Source organism: Tursiops truncatus, chromosome 1, assembly GCF_011762595.2.
Source record: "Tursiops truncatus isolate mTurTru1 chromosome 1, mTurTru1.mat.Y, whole genome shotgun sequence".
Lineage (NCBI taxonomy): Eukaryota > Metazoa > Chordata > Mammalia > Artiodactyla > Delphinidae > Tursiops > Tursiops truncatus.
Window position 1 is genome coordinate 147,163,801 of NC_047034.1, and position 19,692 is coordinate 147,183,492.

The 19,692-nt window shown below is 41.8% G+C and overlaps 1 protein-coding gene across 3 annotated transcripts in view; it reads left to right on the plus strand.

Moving 5' to 3' along the window:
• EIF2B3 (eukaryotic translation initiation factor 2B subunit gamma) overlaps positions 1-19,692 on the plus strand; it is a 156,422-nt gene that overhangs the window by 122,937 nt on the left and 13,793 nt on the right. For all 3 annotated transcript variants that reach the window (XM_073790688.1, XM_019937912.2, XM_019937911.2), the window contains exon 11: positions 18,614-18,717. In XM_073790688.1, coding sequence (XP_073646789.1) covers positions 18,614-18,717 — 104 coding nt within the window. The remainder of the gene's footprint in view (positions 1-18,613; positions 18,718-19,692) is intronic.

The window sequence follows — 19,692 nt, forward strand, 5'->3', positions numbered from 1 at the left end:
GGCTCTTGGTGCTGCAGCCAGGAGTTAGGTGGGAGAGCCAACTTCAGAACACTGGTCCACAAGAGGCCTCCCAGCTGCACATAATATCAAACGACAAAAATCTCCCAGAGATCTCCATCTCAACGCCAGCACCCAGCTTCACTCAACGACCAGCAAGCTACAGTACTAGACATCCTATGCCAAACAACTAGCAAGACAGGAACACAACCCCACCCATTAGCAGAGAGGCTGCCCAAAATCATAATAAGTCTACAGACACCCCCAAACACAGCACCAGACGTGGACCTGCCCACCAGAAAGACAAGATCCAGCCTCATCCACCAGAACACAGGCACTAGTACCCTCCACCAGGAAGCCTACACAACCCACTTAACCAACCTTAGCCACTGGGGACAGACACTAAAAACAACAGGAACTACGAACCTTCAGCCTGCAAAAAGGAGACCCCAAACACAGTAAGATAAGCAAAATGAAAAGACAGAAAAACACACAGCAGATGAAGGAGCAAGATAAAAACCCACCAGACCTAACAAATGAAGAGGAAATAGGCAGTCTACCTGAAAAAGAATTCAGAATAATGATAGTAAAGATGATCCAAAATCTTGGAAATAGAATAGACAAAATGCAAGAAACAGTTAACAAGGACCTAGAAGAACTAAAGATGAAACAATGATGAACAACACAATAAATGAAATGAAAAATACTCTAGATGGGATCAATAGCAGAATAACTGAGGCAGAAGAACGGATAAGTGACCTGGAAGATAAAATAGTGGAAATAACTACTGCAGAGCAGAATAAAGAAAAAAGAATGAAAAGAACTGAGGACAGTCTCAGACACCTCTGGGACAACATTAAACGCACCAACATTCGAATTATAGGGGTTCCAGAAGAAGAAGAGAAAAAGAAAGGGACTGAGAAAATCTTTGAAGAGATTATAGTTGAAAACTTCCCTAATATGGGAAAGGAAATAGTTAATCAATTCCAAGAAGCACAGAGAGTCCCATACAGGATAAATCCAAGGAGAAATATGCCAAAACACATATTAATCAAACTGTCAAAAATTAAATACAAAGAAAGCATATTAAAAGCAGCAAGGGAAAAACAACAAATAACACACAAGGGAATCCCCATAAGGTTAATAGCTGATCTTTCAGCAGAAACTCTGCAAGCCAGAAGGGAGTGGCAGGACATATTGAAAGTGATGAAGGAGAAAAACCTGCAACCAAGATTACTCTACCCAGCAAGGATCTCATTCAGATTTGATGGAGAAATTAAAACCTTTACAGACAAGCAAAAGCTGAGAGAGTTCAGCACCACCAAACCAGCTCTACAACATCTGCTAAAGGAACTTCTCTAGGCAAGAAACACAAGAGAAGGAAAAGACCTACAATAACGAACCCAAAACAATTGAGAAAATGGGAATGGGAACATATATATCGATAATTACCTTAAATGTAAAGGGACTAAATGCTCCCACCAAAAGACACAGATTGGCTGAATGTATACAAAAACAAGACCCATATATCTGCTGTCTACAAGAGACCCGCTTCAGACCTAGAGACACATACAGACTGAAAGTAAGGGGATGGAAAAAGACATTTCATGCAAATGGAAACCAAAAGAAAGCTGGAGTAACAATTCTCATATCAGACAAAACAGACTTTAAAATAAAGGCTATTAGAAGAGACAAAGAAGGACACTACATAATGATCAAAGGATCAATCCAAGAAGAAGATATAACAATTGTAAATATTTATGCACCCAACATAGGAGCACCTCAATACATAAGGCAAACACTAACAGCCATAAAAGGGGAAATCGACAGTAGCACATTCATAGTAGGGGACTTTAACACCCCACTTTCACCAATGGACAGATCATCCAAAATGAAAATAAATAAGGAAACACAAGCTTTAAATGATACATTAAACAAGATGGACTTAATTGATATTTATAGGACATTCCATCCAAAAACAACAGGATACACATTTTTCTCAAGTGCTCATGGAACATTCTCCAGGATAGATCATATCTTGGGTCACAAATCAAGCCTTGGTAAATTTAAGAAAATGGAAATCGTATCAAGTATCTTTTCCAACCACAACGCTATGAGACTAGATATCAATTACAGGAAAAGAGCTGTAAAAAATACAAACACATGGAGGCTAAACAATACACTACTTAATAACGAAGTGATCACTGAAGAAATCAAAGAGGAAATTAAAAAATACCTAGAAACAAATGACAATGGAGACATGACGACTCAAAATCTATGGGATGCAGCAAAAGCAGTTCTAAGAGGGAAGCTTATAGCAATACAATCCTACCTTAAGAAACAGGAAACATCTCGAATAAACAACCTAACCTTGCACCTAAAGCAATTAGAGAAAGAAGAACAAAAAACCCCCAAACTTAGCAGAAGGAAAGAAATCATAAAAATCAGATCAGAAATAAATGAAAAAGAAATGAAGGAAACGATAGCAAAGATCAATAAAACTAAAAGGTGGTTCTTTGAAAGGATAAACAAAATTGATAAACCATTAGCCAGACTCATCAAGAAAAAAAGGGAGAAGACTGAAATCAATAGAATTAGAAATGAAAAAGGAGAAGTAACAACTGCAGAAATACAAAAGATCATGAGAGATTACTACAAGCAACTCTATGCCAATAAAATGGACAACCTGGAAGAAATGGACAAATTCTTAGAAAAGCACAACCTGCCAAGACTGAATCAGGAAGAAATAGAAAATATGAACAGACCAATCACAAGCACTGAAATTGAACCTGTGTTTACTAATCTTCCAACAAGCAAAAGCCCAGGAGCAGACGGCTTCACAGGCGAATTCTATCAAACATTTAGAGAAGAGCTATCACCTATCCTTCTCAAACTCTTCCAAAATATAGCAGAAGGAGGAACACTCCCCAACTCATTCTACGAGGCCACCATCACCCTGATACCAAAACCAGACAACCAGACATCTATGATGAACATAGATGCAAAAATCCTCAACAAAATACTAGCAAACAGAATCCAACAGCACATTAAATGGATCATACACCATGATCAAGTGGGGTTTATTCCAGGAATGCAAGGATTCTTCAATATATGCCAATCAATCAACGTGATACACCATATTAACAAATTGAAGGAGAAAAAACATATGATCATCTCAATAGATGCAGAGAAAGCTTTTGACAAAATTCAACACCCATTTATGATAAAAACCCTGCAGAAAGTAGGCATAGAGGGAACTTTCCTCAACATAATAAAGGCCATATATGACAAACCCACAGCCAACATCATCCTCAATGGTGAAAAACTGAAAGCATTTCCACTAAGATCAGGAACAAGACAAGGTTGCCCACTCTCACCCCTCTTATTCAACATAGTTTTGGAAGTTTTAGCCACAGCAATCAGAGAAGAAAAGGAAATAAAAGGAATCCAAATCAGAAAAGAAGTAAAGCTGTCACTCTTTGCAGATGACATGATACTATACATAGAGAATCCTCAAGATGCTACCAGAAAACTACTAGAGCTAATCAATGAATTTGGTAAAGTAGCAGGATACAAAATTAATGCACGGAAATCTCTGGCATTCCTATACACTAAGGATGAAAACTCTGAAAGTAAAATCAAGAAAACACTCCCATTTACCATTGCAACAAAAAGAATAAAATATCTAGGAATAAACCTACCTAAGGAGACAAAAGACCTGTATGCAGAAAATTATAAGACACTGTTGAAAGAAATTAAAGATGATACAAATAGATGGAGAGATATACCATGTTCTTGGATTGGAAGAATCAACATTGTGAAAATGACTCTACTACCCAAAGCAATCTACAGATTCAATGCAATACCTATCAAACTACCACTGGCATTTTTCACAGAACTAGAACAAAAAATTTCACAATTTGTATGGAAACACAAAAGACCCCGAATAGCCAAAGCAATCTTGAGAATGAAAAACGGAGCTGGAGGAATCAGGCTTCCTGACTTCAGACTATACTACAAAGCTACAGTAATCAAGACAGTATGGTACTGGCACAAAAACAGAAAGATAGATCAATGGAACAGGATAGAAAGCCCAGAGATAAACCCACGCACATATGGTCACCTTATCTTTGATAAAGGAGGCAGGAATGTACAGTGGAGAAAGGACAGCCTCTTCAGTAAGTGGTGCTGGGAAAACTGGACAGCTACATGTAAAAGTTTGAGATTAGATCACTCCCTAACACCATACACAAAAATAAGCTCAAAATGGATTAAAGACCTAAATGTAAGGCCAGAAACTATCAAACTCTTAGAGGAAAACATAGGCAGGACACTCTATGACATAAATCACAGCAAGGTCCTTTTTGACCCACCTCCTAGAGAAATGGAAATAAAAACAAAAATAAACAAATGGGACCTAATAAAGCTTAAAAGCTTTTGCACAGCAAAGGAAACCATAAACAAGACCAAAAGACAACCCTCAGAATGGGAGAAAATATTTGCAAATGAAGCAGACAAAAGATTAATCTCCAAAATTTATAAGCAGCTCATGCAGCTTAATAACAAAAAAACAAACAACCCAATCCAAAAATGGGCAGAAGACCTAAATAGACATTTCTCCAAAGAAGATATACAGACTGCCAACAAACACATGAAAGAATGCTCAACATCACTAATCATTAGAGAAATGCAAATCAAAACAACAATGAGATATCATCTCACACCAGTCAGAATGGCCATCATCAAAAAATCTAGAAACAATAAATGCTGGAGAGGGTGTGGAGAAAAGGGAACCCTCTTACACTGTTGGTGGGAATGTAAATTGATACAGCCACTGTGGACAACAGTATGGAGGTTCCTTAAAAAACTACAAATAGAACTACCATATGACCCAGCAATCCCACTACTGGGCATATACCCTGAGAAAACCATAATTCAAAAAGAGTCATGTACCAAAATGTTCATTGCAGCTCTATTTACAATAGCCCAGAGATGGAAACAACCTAAGTGTCCATCATCGGATGAATGGATAAAGAAGATGTGGCACATATATACAATGGAATATTACTCAGCCATAAAAAGAAACGAAATTGAGCTATTTCTAATGAGGTGGATAGACCTAGAGACTGTCATACAGAGTGAAGTAAGTCAGAAAGAGAGAGACAAATACCATATGCTAACACATATATATGGAATTTAAGAAAAAAAAAATGTCATGAAAAACCTAGGGGTGAAGCAGGAATAAAAACACAGACTTACTAGAGAATGGACTTGAGGCTATGGGGAGGGGGAAGGGTAAACTGTGACAAAGCAAGAGAGAGGCATGGACATATATACACTACCAAACGTAAGGTAGATAGCTAGTGGGAAGCAGCCGCATAGCACAGGGAGATCAGCTCGGTGCTTTGTGACCGCCTGGAGGGGTGGCATAGGGAGGGTGGGAGGGAGGGAGACGCAAGCGGGAAGAGATATGGGAACATATGTATATATATAACTGATTCATTTTGTTGTGAAGCTGAAAGTAACATACCATTGTAAAGCAATTATACTCCAATAAAGATGTTAAAATGAAAAAATAAAATAAAATAAATAAATAAATAAAAAGAGAGCTGAGAAATCAGAGAAGGAAATTGTTTAAGAAGTAACATAAGAAAATATCCCAGGGCTTCCCTGTGGCGCAGTGGTTAAGAATCTGCCTGCCAACGCAGGGGACACAGGTTCGAGCCCTGGTCCGGGAAGATCCCACATGCCGTGGAGCAGCTAAGCCTGTGCACCACAACTACTGAACCTGCATTCTAGAACCTGTGAGCCACAACTAGTGAACCCACATGCCACTACTACTGAAGCCTGTGCACCTAGAGCCCGTGGTCCACAACTAGAGAAACCACAGCAATGAGAAGCCCACGCACTGCAACAAAGTGTAGCCCCCACCCGCCGTGACTAGAGAAAGCCCACACACAGCAATGAAGACCCAATGCAGCCGAAAAATAATAAATAAAATTTTTTTAAAAAAAAGAAAATGTCCCAGAACTGAAAGATACGAATTTACAGAATGAAAGGGCCTACTAAGGGTCCAGCCCAATGCTAAAAATAAACCCACATCACTGTGAAACTTCAGAATGTCAGAGACAAAGCATGCTACCAACTTACAAAGAGAAAATAATAGGTCATATACAACTAATCAGGAACCGGAATGGCTTTGGACTTACCAGTAGCAACAATGAAAACTGGAAGATAATAGAACAATGCCTTCAAAATTCTGAAGGAAAATTAATTTCACCCTAGAATTCCGTACTCAAGGTAAGTGTTAATGAAGTGTGACAGTAGAATAAAGACATTTTCAGACATGAAAAGGTGTATCCCACCAAAATGAAAAGTAAACCAAAAGGAGATAGATGAGAAACAAGAGATCCAACTCAGAATAAGGCAAAAAGAATCCATGAGGTGACAGTGAAGGCAGATCCAAGGGTGACTGCTATGCATGAAGCGTAAAGGGAGGGGAGCAGTTAGTCCAGAGTGGAATCCGGGAAACACTTATTTAGGAAGATGAAACTGATAAAAAGACAGATATATATAAACATCTTGAAAAATTTAGACAACTGGCTAAAAGTTAGGTTTGAATTAGTAGAACACTAACAAAAACAAAACAGTTATTAACTCTGTTTTTAAAAAAGTTGTACAAAAAAGGAGAAGGCATCAGAGTTTGCTATGTGGCTCAACTATGAAATAGAATTAACATAGTCATAATAAACAGTGAGCATTGACCAAAATTATGCTATAGCTATATTGAAAGGTTGAAGGGTAGGAAAGGAAAAAGGGAGCAGTGGTGGGGAGAAAGGAAAGCTAAATCGTCATCTTCCATTGTGGGAAGTCTATTGACAATGCTTAAAACTGAAAAATTAAGATGTAATATAAGCATGTTATTATCTATAGACATGGAAGTAAATACTGAAATACTCAGCAAAAAGAAGTCAGAGTTGTCTCTGGGAAGAAGGAAATGAGTTGAGGGAACAGGGGACTACTATTATTCATAATAAAACCGCCAGAACAATTTGCTTTAAACTTCATGCATGTATAACTTTAATTGCAAAAAAAAAAAAAAAAGCCAGAAATTTTTCTGGTACACTGCTACCAGTGGTGTGCTGATAAATTGTTAACAACCAGTTCTCCAAAGGAAAAAATAAGTGGCCTGATTTGTAGCATTTGCCAATTCCCATGATACAAAGTTTCCCCCTATGACCAGTGATATCAGTGAACACTGAGTTGGGAAGAGACGCTACCAGTCAGCTCTCCCAAGCAGGACGAGCTGGCTCCAGCACAGCACTGATAATAGAAACCTGTCTCAAGTATTTCACCCTTTCATCAAACACTTCAGGACTCACTCTATGCTGAAGAATGTAGTAGGCAACTGAAGACAGAAAACTACATAAGGCTCAATCTCTTTTCTCAAGGAACTCGTAAGCTATATGCAACAAGAAGTTACAAGTGCTGTGATAGAAATCTGTATGGTCACAGAAGAGGAAAGGGTCAGAGAAGACTTAATTAAGGAAATGACTCTTGAACTGAATCTTGAAAAATGAGTAGAGCCTCCCCAGGCTGGAGAAAGGAATGTTCTAGATACATCAAGAATATAAAGTGTGGGCTTCCCTGGTGGCGCAGTGGTTGAGAGTCTGCCTGCCGATGCAGGGGACGCGGGTTCGTGCCCTGGTCCGGGAAGATCCCACATGCCGCGAACGGCTAGGCCCGTGAGCCATAGCCAGTGAGCCTGCGCGTCCGGAGCCTGTGCTCCGCAACGGGAGAGGCCACAACAGTGAGAGGCCCGCGTACCGCAAAAAAAAAAAAAAAAAAAGAATATAAAGTGTGAGAGAGCATATCTTATTTCAGAAACGGCTCCTCATTTTGATGTTAGCTCAAATTTCACCACTTAAAAAGAGGCTGTGCTGACTGTCCTCTCAGAAGTAACCTGTCCCAGCACTCCCTGTTACATCTTATCTTCTTCATTATAACATTATCACTGTCAGGCCGCATCTTGTTTACCTGTCTATCACAAGATGTTAGTTTGAGAATGGTAAGTACCTTATCTTTCCGTTTCACTGTTATATCCTGAAGGCCTGCGGGAACTCTATAAATATTTGTTATGTGAAAGAATGGTAAACGATTCATAATGACCACAATATAGAATTCAGAAAGAAATGGATATGACAGGAGACAAGGCCATATAAATGGACAAAAGCCAAATCATGGACTATCCTCTAAGGAGTTTAATGGGTAGTGGTAATTTAAGAGTTTAAAGAAAAGGAATAGCATGATTAAATTCCCATTTTATGAAGATCATTTTGGCTGTGGTGAGAAGGATGATCTGTAGAGGGTAAATATGGAGGCAGGAAAACTACTGAAATAATCCTGGTAAAATGGAAGAGGTCCTTAACTAACACAATAGCAGAGGAGATGGAGAGAAGTAACAGGGTGGTAAAAACTATAAAGCATGATGACTGCCTGGATAGGTGAGGTGAAAGAGAGAGAAATTAAGGAAAATTCTTAGATTTCTTGCTGGAGCAATAAGGTTTCTGGTGTGCCAGTCGCTAAGATAGAAATCAATGGAGAAGGAGCAAGATTTGCAGGGTGGGAAGCAGAGAAATGACACATTCCATCTGTGACAAGTTGAGCTCGTGGCAGGTGGCCTGACGTGCAGCACTTGCTGTATAGGACTGGAGTTCGGGAAAGAAGCCTGTGCTTGAAGTACAGATTGGGGGCAGTGGGCATGGAGGTGGTAACCGAATCCATGGATACAGCTGAGACCACCCAGGAACAGTGTGTGGCATTGAAAGAAAAGAAACCAAGACAAAACCTTGGAGATCATCAGTAATTTTAGACATAAGTAAAGGAATCTAAGGTGACTGACAAGAAACGAGCAAGGAAGGAATGTAAGGGGCAAGGGAGAGGACATTTGGTCGGTGAAGCCCAGGTTTCTAGTTGGGAAAACAGGGTAGATGGTGGTGTACTCACTGAGATGAGGAAGGGAGAGGGAGGAGCAGATTTGTGAGGAGATAAGGCTTGTGCGGGGCACATGGGATTGGAAGTACCTGTAGGACATCCAGGTGTGTGGAGGTAGCTGGTAGCCAGTTTGTGAGTAGAGGTTCGGAAAAGAGGTCAGACCCAGAGACCTCTTCCTGAATCACTGTGTTCTCCAACTTATTTTCCTGTCTCCATTTTTCTTTCTCTTCCAAATCCACCCTTCCAGCATTGGTCCTATGGATGAGAGCATGAGCTTTGGGGTCAGACTGCCCAGACTGAATCCTGGGTCTGTCACTTACTAGTCACTTAGGGGATTGGCTTTACCTCTTTGAGCCCGATTTTCTCATTATAAAATAGTGTAAAAACTGGGTTGCCTCATAGGTTTATTGGGAATACTAAGTGAGTTAATAGACATAAAGCACTGAGAACAGTGCTTCGCACAAAGAATGTTAGCTGTATCATTATCATCTTCTTCATTACTTTATCTCATCTCACAGAGGTGACATGTTGCCAGTGTTGTCGTCCTAAAGAATATCGCTGATCATATCCATGTTCTATTCAAAAACTTTTGAAGAATCCCCATTACCTTTAGAATAAAGTTTCAGTCTTTTGGAAGAAGTTGAGAAGGATCAGTTTAAGTCCTGCTTTGTACATTTGGTAGAATTCCCCAGTGAAGCCATCTGGTCCTGGACTTTTGTTTGTAGGGAGCTTTTTTTAAATTACAGATTCTATTTCATTTCTAGTGATTAGTCTGTTTGAGTTATCTATTTCTTCTTGATTCAGTTTTAGAATAAAGTTTCAGCTTCAGAGTTTCTCATGTTTCTCATGATCTAGCTCCAACACTGGGTCCTGGAATGTTAGAATGAGATGGGGCCTTAGAAATCATCCAGCTCAATTTCTGCATTTTTACAATGAATAAATCTTGGCAATCCAGACTTTTTTCTTATTGTTCCTGTGCTACTCCATATCCCATTCCAGATTCCTACGTAAGACTTTGAGATGTCACCATTCTCTTAAAAACCAGAACTACACTTGCCTTTATCCATTTGATCACCTGGTTCTAGAGTAGCTCATGAGGCTTTGTAACTTCCACTCTGTCTCCTCTTGCCTCAGACCTTCCAAGGGAGACAGTGCCATAACTTCCTTGTTTGCTCTAATTGGTAACCTCTCCCTCCCCTCCTGTGGGTGGGCAGACAAAGGAGCAGCTCTCTAAAGCCCACTGTTAGTGTCCTGAATTGACATGAACAGACTTGGTAAGGAAACTAAGGCTCTGTAAGGAACTCCAGCTTATTTATATGAGAGAAGTTCATAGAAAGACCTAGCACAATGTCCCAGAGTCAGTTGCTGTTTTGGGGGAGGTATAATCTTGGATAGCCTAATAAGATTTCTAGCTGGGGAAACAGTAGAGGTTTAGATGGTGGCTGCTACTATTTTTCCAACTAAAAAAGTTTAGGTGAAGCTATAAGCAGCCCATATGGGACTAATGACTAGGAAGGCCATTAGAGACTACCCAACGCTGCAAGTTAGCTTCTGGTGATAAGATGAGACATCTTGCATCCCATATGAAATTTTTCCCATTATTTTTGGGTCATTTAGTTTAGTTTTGTTTTTTAATTTTTTTTTTTGGCTGCGTTAGGTCTTCATTGCTGCACGCGGGCTTTTCTTTGGTTGTGAAGAGCAGGGGCTACTCTTCATTGTGGTGTGCAGGCTTCTCGTTGTGGTGGCTTCTCTTGTTGGGAGCACGGACTCTAGGCATGTGGGCTTCAGTAGTTGTGGCACACAGGCTCAGCAGTTGTGGCTTGTGGGCTTAGTTGCTCCGCGGCATGTGGGATCTTCCCAGACCAGGGCTTGAACCCGTGTCTCCTGCATTGGCAGGCGGATTCTTAACCACTGCGCCACCAGGGAAGCCCCGGGTCATTTAGTTTTAATTACTTACAGTAAATTTGGGAAAGGTGATTAAATTGCTGTCATGTGAGACTTGATTACCCTGATGCTATTACATCTGGACTAAATGGCACAGTAGGAGCATGAATTTGTCTAGAAAGGAGTTTCTCATATTCTTAGTCTGCTTGTTTCTGCCAGCATTGGTGAGCTGCTAAGACTTTCTGGATAGTGGCTTGGACACCCGCCCAAGGTCCTCAGGGCTTAAAGGATGCTAGTAGGACTGCCTTGGGGAAGGTGTAGGCAAGACTATGCAGAGAAGCCTCCTTCCTGTCTTTCTGATTTTCTACCGTTTCCAATTTATATGACAGCTGATGTTCAGCAATCAAAAGTGTAGTGAAAACTTCATTGTCGAGGCTTCAGTGTCAGTCCTGTGTTCTGCATCTTTGGTCCTCTGGTCCTGATTAACATCTCCTGCATTTCCTCCTAGTCCAAGGTGAATGACCCAAGCAGCAGTCTAGGGTAGCACCTTCACATGCAGGCAGGCTGGGGAACCAGGATTTCACCTGGATTTTCCGTGCTTTCTGCAGGCAGCAAGTGCAGCCCTCAAAGCCAAACAAGATACAGTATTGCTGCTTCTCATTGTTACCCTGAGTGTCCTCTTTACTGACACTCAACTCACTGCCCTACCCACTGAGCCCCTTACATTTCCACTCGCCTTTATCCCTGACATTCACTGTGCCTGAATTGCCTCTCTTTAGAGATCTTTACCTGTAGAAATCCTACCCATCTTCCAAGGTCCCACATGTATTCTAACTGCTTCATGCAGTTTTCTTGAATTTTCCTAGCCAGAAATTATCTCTCCCACCTCTCTGTTCCCTGTGCACCCATCACTTTACTTATGCTCATGTGACACTTACTGCATCTTTTTTTTTTCCTCAACTAGACTGTAAATTCCTTGAATACAGAAATACTCCTCATATGTCTTTGTATCCCTTAACTCCCAATACTGTATTTTTTTTTTTGGCTGCATCGGGTCTTAGTTGCAGCACACAGGATCTGTCGTTGCCTCGATGCACAGGCCACTTTCTAGTTGCGGCGGCGTGCAGGCCTCTCTAGTTGTGGAGTGCAGGTTTTCTCTCTCTAGTTGTGGCGTGTGGGCTTCAGGGCACATGGGCTCTGTAGTTTGTGGCACGTGGGCTCTCTCATTGAGGCACGTGAGCTCAGTAGTTGCAGCATGCGGGCCTAGTTGCCCCACGACATGTGGGATCTTAGTTCCCCGACCAGGGATCGAACCTGCGTCCCCTGCATTGGAAGGCGGATTCTTTACCTCTGGACCACCAGGGAAGTCCCCCCAATACTGTACTTTTTATATACTAGATACCTTGTAAGTATTTACTGAATAAAAAATAGAGATCCCTAATTTAAGCCCTCCTACTGTAACTGACTATCTGTCAAAAGAGCCCTGTCAACTTCTAGAAAAAGTCATGAAGTAAGTGCTTTACTCCTTCAAACTCACCAAAATGAAAACAAACAAAACCAGAAGAGGAAGCTTCATCTATAATAAAACTAGATAACTGCCATGTACCCATACACAGACTAAAGAATATCTGCCAGACGCAATGAAATTTAGGTCAGATCCAAAAAGAGCACCAAGATTTGACCAGCATAAGGAATAGGGGCATGGACGATCTAAAGGAGAAATGGCAAACACCACTTTTGCAAAATCTCAAGGCACATAGAACTGAAGGAAAAAAACATCAAGGCACATAGAAGGGAGAAAAACAGGCTGGCCTCATACTTTTCTGTGACAACATTTACGGCCAGAAGACAGTGAAACAACATTTAGAAAATTTGGAAGGAAAACAGTTGTGACCTAAGAATCCTATATGGTTGAAATATAAAATCATCAGAAATACTCCAAGGCTCAGGAGATTTGTCACCAATGAACCCTCTGGAAAACTCTACTCGAAGACATAATATAGCCAAGTAAGTAATGAAACAAAATACTGACAAATGGGTAGGCTGAGTATAAAAGTGAACTCCCTTAAACATAAAATTAAGTCTGTGGCAGTTAGAGTTGAAAAAATATCATAATTGTTCAAAGAATTCTGTCCATGTTTCTTCAGTCACACTTTTGTTTTGTTTTGTTTTGTTTTTGCGGTACGCGGGCCTCTCACTGTTGTGGCCTCTCCCGTTGCGGAGCACAGGCTCCAGACGCACAGGCTCAGCAGCCATGGCTCACGGGCCCAGCCGCTCCGCGGGATGTGGGATCCTCCCGGGCCGGGGCACGAACCCGTGTCCCCTGCATCAGCAGGTGGACTCTCAACCACTGCGCCATCAGGGAAGCCCCAGTCATCCTTTTAAAGAAACCAAATTATAAAACTTTGGCAAGATCCCCTGGACTTAAGGGACTCCTTCGGACTTTTGATTCATTCCCTACTTGTAACCATTTGTACTAAGCCCATCTTCTTAGACTACTACAGCTTATTTCTTTTAAGATTGTTACATCTTGGGAATTCCCTGGCTGTCCAGTGGTTAGGACTCCACGCTTCCACTGCCGTGGGCCTGGGTTCAATCCCTGGTCGGGTAACTAAGATCCCACAAGCCACGTGCAGCACAGCCAAAAATAATAATAATAAATTTTTAAAAATAATATTGTTACATCTTTACTTTTATTCCCCCTGAGCCCTTTTTCTTAGCCTCTGCTTAGGGAATATAATTAGATTTCTGAGGAGGAAGACATTTTTCACTACTAAACCTTTATATAGTAAAGGGAGGCACATAGAACTAAAAGGAAGAAATGTCCAGCCTGCTCACTGGAGCCAGTACATTTTAATCTAGAGGACCCAAGAGCAAGAGTGACCAGAGACAGGAAGAAAGTGAGATGTTTCTTCAAGTATTGTATCTCATTACATGAATTAACCTGGATAAATCTCACAAATATGATGTTGAAGGGGAAAAAAGCAAGTTGCAGAAGGATACATAGAGAATGATAGCATTTATATAAAATTTTTAAACTTTGCAAAAGAATACTATATATTGTCTACTAATATATGTAGTAAAAATGCTTAAGAACAGTAAATACCAGAGTCAAATAGTAGTTACCTCTGGGAGGAGAAGGAGAGAAACGTGAAATAAAGAAAAATACTTTATTTTTGTATTGTTTTTTGGTGGGTATACAGGTGTTCTGTATATTCTCTGGACTTTTGCGTATGCCTGAAATATCTCATTAAAAATAATACATATTCTTCATCTAGAGGAACCCCTGGACCAGGGCCTCTTGGGCCAAGATTAGGAGCCTCTGGCATCTGGAGAGATACGGGCAACTCAGCCATAATCTTTGGGCTGAAGGAGACCTTTAGTCACATGCCTAAAAAGGCTACGTGTATCTCCAGTTCCTTGCTCTTTTCTCCCCAAGGTTATGAGTAAGTTTAGAAAGCGTGCCAGCTAATCCCCAGAGAAGAACCTGCTTGTCCTCAGAGTTAACTAAGAAGTTTCATGGCTCTTTACCAAACACTGCCAGTCAGCAGCTGAGGCAGAAGCCCGTGGCACCGTGGAGAGTCCCTTACCACTGTGTAGGCTTGGGCACATTGCTTAACTTCTGTGAGCCCTACTTTTATCTGTAAAGATTAGAATAAATACCACCATTCCTGCAGGTTTGCTAAAAGGATTAAGTTACATAATAAATATAAAGTGCTTTGTGTAGTGACTGAGCTGTATTAGACATTAGATTTATGTGAGTTCCCTTCTCTCCTGGAATAAACTGAAGAAAGTCCTAACTAAAGCCAGAGGAGGAATGAGAATCTGGAGGCACTGCTGCTTCCCAGGTGAGGACTTCTTCCTCCTGTCATATGTTATGGTATCTTGGCAGTGATCTTACAATAGGCCTCTGTTTTTCTCATGGCCTCCTCTCCACTGAAGCATTAGGGTTCTTGGGGTAGTTTCTCAAGGCCTGCAGCTTTGCTTAAAATTTGACACCACCAAGAAGTGAGGACCAAAAGCCCATTAATCTTAGCCATCTCTGAGCAGCTTGTTAGAGAACACAGCCAGGCATCGGCACAGCAGAGTCCTTAGTACCAAGCTGAGAGTTAAAAGTAGGATTCAGAAACTCTAGTTCTGGCACTGGGGCCAGGTCTTTTCATGAGCTGTATAGGAAGTCACCTCCCCTCCTGCTTTAAGCACTGAGGAGAAAAGGCAAAGTCTTTACTGTGGATTGGCGACCTGGAGGGGGGCTTGTTTGATATGGTAGTGTCTGTCCTTCCCCTCCAGCCTGAGCAAACACACATACTACCTGTAAAATCCTTAATGTTGGAGTTCTTTCTGGAAAGAAGAGGAAAGCTAAAAAGAGGAAAGAGGAAAGCTAAATTGGCTTAAAAAGAGGAAAGAGGAAAGCTAAATTGGCTTAAAATTTTTCCAAAGTACCTCAGCCTTGCTAGGTGACTCGTGACTGCAACAATGATCATGGGAAACAATTGAAGAAACAAGTGGTAGAAAAGATTTCACACTCACTAAGCATTTTGTCGTCTCAAAGCCTTTCACAGATCCACTGAACAAGAGCTTCAGAAGAGCCCCCAGCTTCCCATCAATCAACCACTTTTTCCCTATCACATCTGCAGACTCTCTAGTGGTGGTTTATTTGTTTCAGAGGGAGTTAACACACAAACTGGATGAGACAAGCAATAAAGCAATATGGGGGGTTCCTGAGACCTTAATCAGACCTGTTAAACATAAGGAGAACCCAGGCTATCCATTGCTATAGAAATCTGACCTCAGTCATTCCAGATTCTTCCTTCCAGAAATGGTTCCCACTTGTGTCCCAGATTCCAAAATAGCCATTTAGTACTCTCTAATTATGGTTGCTGGAGTTCCTGTTGGCGGTTTCTTGTTTGCTGACTACGTTTACCCCTAGCCTAACTCCAGAGCATGCTACTACTCTTAAACGACTAAGTAGGAAGCATCCCCTTTCTCCCACTTTGAAAAAAGAAATGAGACTTTTTCAGTGACAAACTAGTAGCCAGTTGTAAGCCTGCTATGTCTCAGAAGCCTCTGTGTCTGAGGATTTCTGTACTTCCTTACTCTTCTCTTGGGGTGAATTTTCCCCTAGGAGCAGGAGTCACCCTAACCGCTGACTGGACTGCTTTTCCTCAGGCGGAGGGCAAATTGTAAAGTGCTGGAAGGTCCCTTAATGCCCACCCACTGAGTGTATCCTGAGTCTGAGCCAAAAAACAAACTAATACTAGGACTTCCCTGGTGGTCCAGTGGTTGAGACTCACTCCACACTTCCACTGCAGGGGGCATGGGTTCGATCCCTTGTCGGGAAACTGGGATCCCACATGCCGCATGGTGCAGCCAAAAAAAACCTAAAACTGTTTCTACCCATCTCTAGCCCACACCACAGAGGTGCTGTGGCTTTGGTCTTTTGCTGCTTTCCGACAAGCTTTAACCTTCTAGACGAATAGAGATAAAGAAGGCTCTGGAATGCCATAAAGTGCTAAAATTCCTTTTTGGCAGTTTACTAAAGTTTTGGCACTTGGGAATAATCTTTTTCTTTTTGATATTTATTTTATTGTATTTATTTTTTGGCTGCGTCAGGTCTTAGTTGCAGTACATGGGATCTTTTGTTGTGGCGTGTGGGCTTCTCTCTAGCTGTGGCATGCGGGTTTTCACTCTCTAGTTGTGGTGCGTGGGCTCCAGAGCGCATGGGCTCTGTAGTTTGCAGCACATGGCTCTCTAGTTGAGGCATGCAGTCTCAGTAGTTGTGGTGCACGTGCTTAGTTGCCCCACAGCATGTGGGATCTCAGTTTCCCGACCAGGGATTGAACCCGCGTCCCCTGCATTGGAAGGTGGATTCTTTACCACTGGACCACCAGGGGAGTCCCAAGGAAGAATCTGTTTTTTTAATGGCCTGTACATGATAGTTTTAGTCCTTGGAATGGCCTCTTTTCCATCCCCCACGCCTCCTGGGTTGCTTGAGGATTTTTTTTTAGTTGGTGTTTTGTTTTGTTTAAATGGATACTCACATCCTTCCTACTCACCTCTTTCTCCCCTCCAGCTGCCCACTTCTGACTCTTTAGGGTATTAAATATTCCCTTGTTAGGATAGAGCTCCTTCCACAGAGCCATCTTGGCTCAAAAAAACAACTAGGCAGGGCTTCTCTGGTGGCATAGTGGTTAATAATCCGCCTGCCAATGCAGGGAACACGGGTTCGAGCCCTGGCCTGGGAAGATCCCACATGCCGCGGAGCAACTAAGCCCGTGCGCCACAACTACTGAGTCTGTGCTCTAGAGCCCGCGAGCCACAACTACTGAGCCCGCGTGCCACAACTACTGAAGCCCACGTGCCTAGAGCCCGTACTCCGCAACGAGAGAAGCCACCGCAATGAGAAGCCTGTGCACCCGTAACCAAGAGTAGCCCCTGCTCGCCACAACTAGAGAAAGCCTGCGTGCGCAAAGAAGACCCAACGCAGACAAAAATAAATTAAAAAAAAAAACTAGGCAGTCCCAGGCTTCCTCTAGCCTTTTCTCCCCTTAATTTCTTTCTTTCTTTTTTTTAACCTTATTTATTTATTTGGTTGTGCCAGGACTCCTTAGTAGCGGCTTACTGGCTCCTTAGTTGTGGCATGCAAACTCTTAGTTGCGGCATGATGTGGGATCTGGTTCCCTGACCAGGAATCGAACCCAGGCCCCCTGCATTGGGAGTGTGGAGTCTTAACCACTGGACCACCAAGGAAGTCCCCCCTTAATTTCTTTGTATGGCATTATGATTAAATGTATGAATTCTGGAGTCAGGCAGACTTAGTTTTGAAACTGCTACTTGGCAGTTATGTGGTTTTAGGTAAATGGTTTAACTTCTCTTAATCTGTTACCTCATCTGTAAAATTTTGTTATTTTTACTACATCAGAGGTAAAAATGGTACTTCCAGAATGATTTAGGAATGTCCCAGATGATTTTACTGATGAAATGGCTAGATTTGTAGGTCACTCCTGTAATGTGTATAGAATATTTAGCACAGTACCTGGCCTGAGGTAGATATGCAATAAATGCTAGTGAAGATTTTCAAAAGGACTTTTCCCCCACCCACCAGTCCTCAGAAGCCAAGAAGATGCTTTTTAAACACATTCAAATGCTAAGAGCCAGTAGAGCTCCTCTTGAGAGTGTTGCTTTTATGAGTAATCTTCTATGTAGCATGGAGTTGGTTTAAAAAGCATCCTTTTTTTTCTAAACGAGTATGGTTTTGATTAACCAGGGTCTATGATGAGAGCTGTGGGGCACCCACTGTTTCCATAGCTGATCTCCTGGGAAGATTCATGGGATCTGAGCCTCCAATGAAATTTGGTATATATTCCCAGATGAGAGACAGGAGCAATGGCTCAGCCAGGGACCAGGGCCAGCTTCCACCCCCAGACCAAAGGAAGAGAGATTGGATGGAATTTAGACCTCCCAGTCTGGGATGCCTAAAGAACTGAAAGCAGACTGGTTGCTCTTTTCAGGCTTTGGGGGAATATCATTATGAGCATATACAAACTCTGGTCTTCTCTAAAGCCCAGTCCTCTCCTGGCCCAGCTGTGCCATTCTGTCTTCTAATGATAAGCTTGTAGCCATTAACTGGACTGGCCAGCTAGTCCTAGCATATGGAGGAGCCAGAACCCCCAACCCATAGTGACAAGGATAGTGATGAGAGCCATGGACACTCCCTAACTTGGTTACTGTGTTACAGAAGCAACATCCAGGGCAGCGTCATCTGCAATAATGCTGTAATCGAGAAGGGAGCAGACATCAAGAACTGCCTAATTGGAAGCAGCCAGAGGATTGAAGCCAAAGGTAAACCAGAAACCAAATTACAATCACAGGTGCCATTTTTTACGTATCACAGTAACACAGGTAATGCTCCGTGCTGGTGAGAATTGGGGAACAAGCATATGCATACGCTTCAGGTGAGAACATAAATTGATAAAGCTATCTTAGGAGGGGATTGACATCACTGTCAAATTTTTTAACTTTGACTTTACAGTTCCATTTTTAAGAATTTATCTTGTTAGATAAGCTCATATATATTTATGCAGGCTTACTACCAAAAAATTGAAAACATAACAGAAAGACCTGATGACCCAGATTGGCACCAATACTTTACAGTGGCTGTTAGGCATAAGAGAGAAGGGCCAGTGATCCAACAAAGGCTCTGGAACTAGCTCTGGCCTCCTGCAGTCCTTGAGTACCTCATCTGACCTGATAGTTAAGAGAGAGAGTCCCATAGATTCTTGGCCTGGAAGAAGGTTAGCAGCTTCTTCAGAAGCCATTTTCTCAGAGCCATCCTCAACTGCTTAGCGATGATGCTGTGAGCTTTACTGTTAGCGAGCTCTGCACTGTAGCTGTAGAAAGACTGTATAGTGCTGGAGAGACATGCAGACATCAGGATTTCCCTGCTGGGCTGGTCAAATTTGAATGGTCCATAATTTGGCTGGGTATTTTTAACCAAAAAGTAGACAAAGCTCACGATCAGTAAGGATGGCTCACTCCTTTTCAGATTATTCCTAAACCTAAAATAGGATGGGATAGGGGAGTTGCTGAAGGAACTAAACCCACCAATTCTGAATTGGTGTAAGCCACATCATTTTCCTTCTCCCAGTAAGTAGAGGCCTTCTTCAGTTTTTTCTCCTTCCCTTTTTAAAGTTGTGTGCTTCCCTTGTGAGCTTTAGACTCAAACAGACCCGGGTTCAGATCTCAGCTGTGCAACTCACTGGATGTGCACCAGGTTAAGTTTTTAATTTCTTGGCCTCAGATTTTTGAAACTAGAAA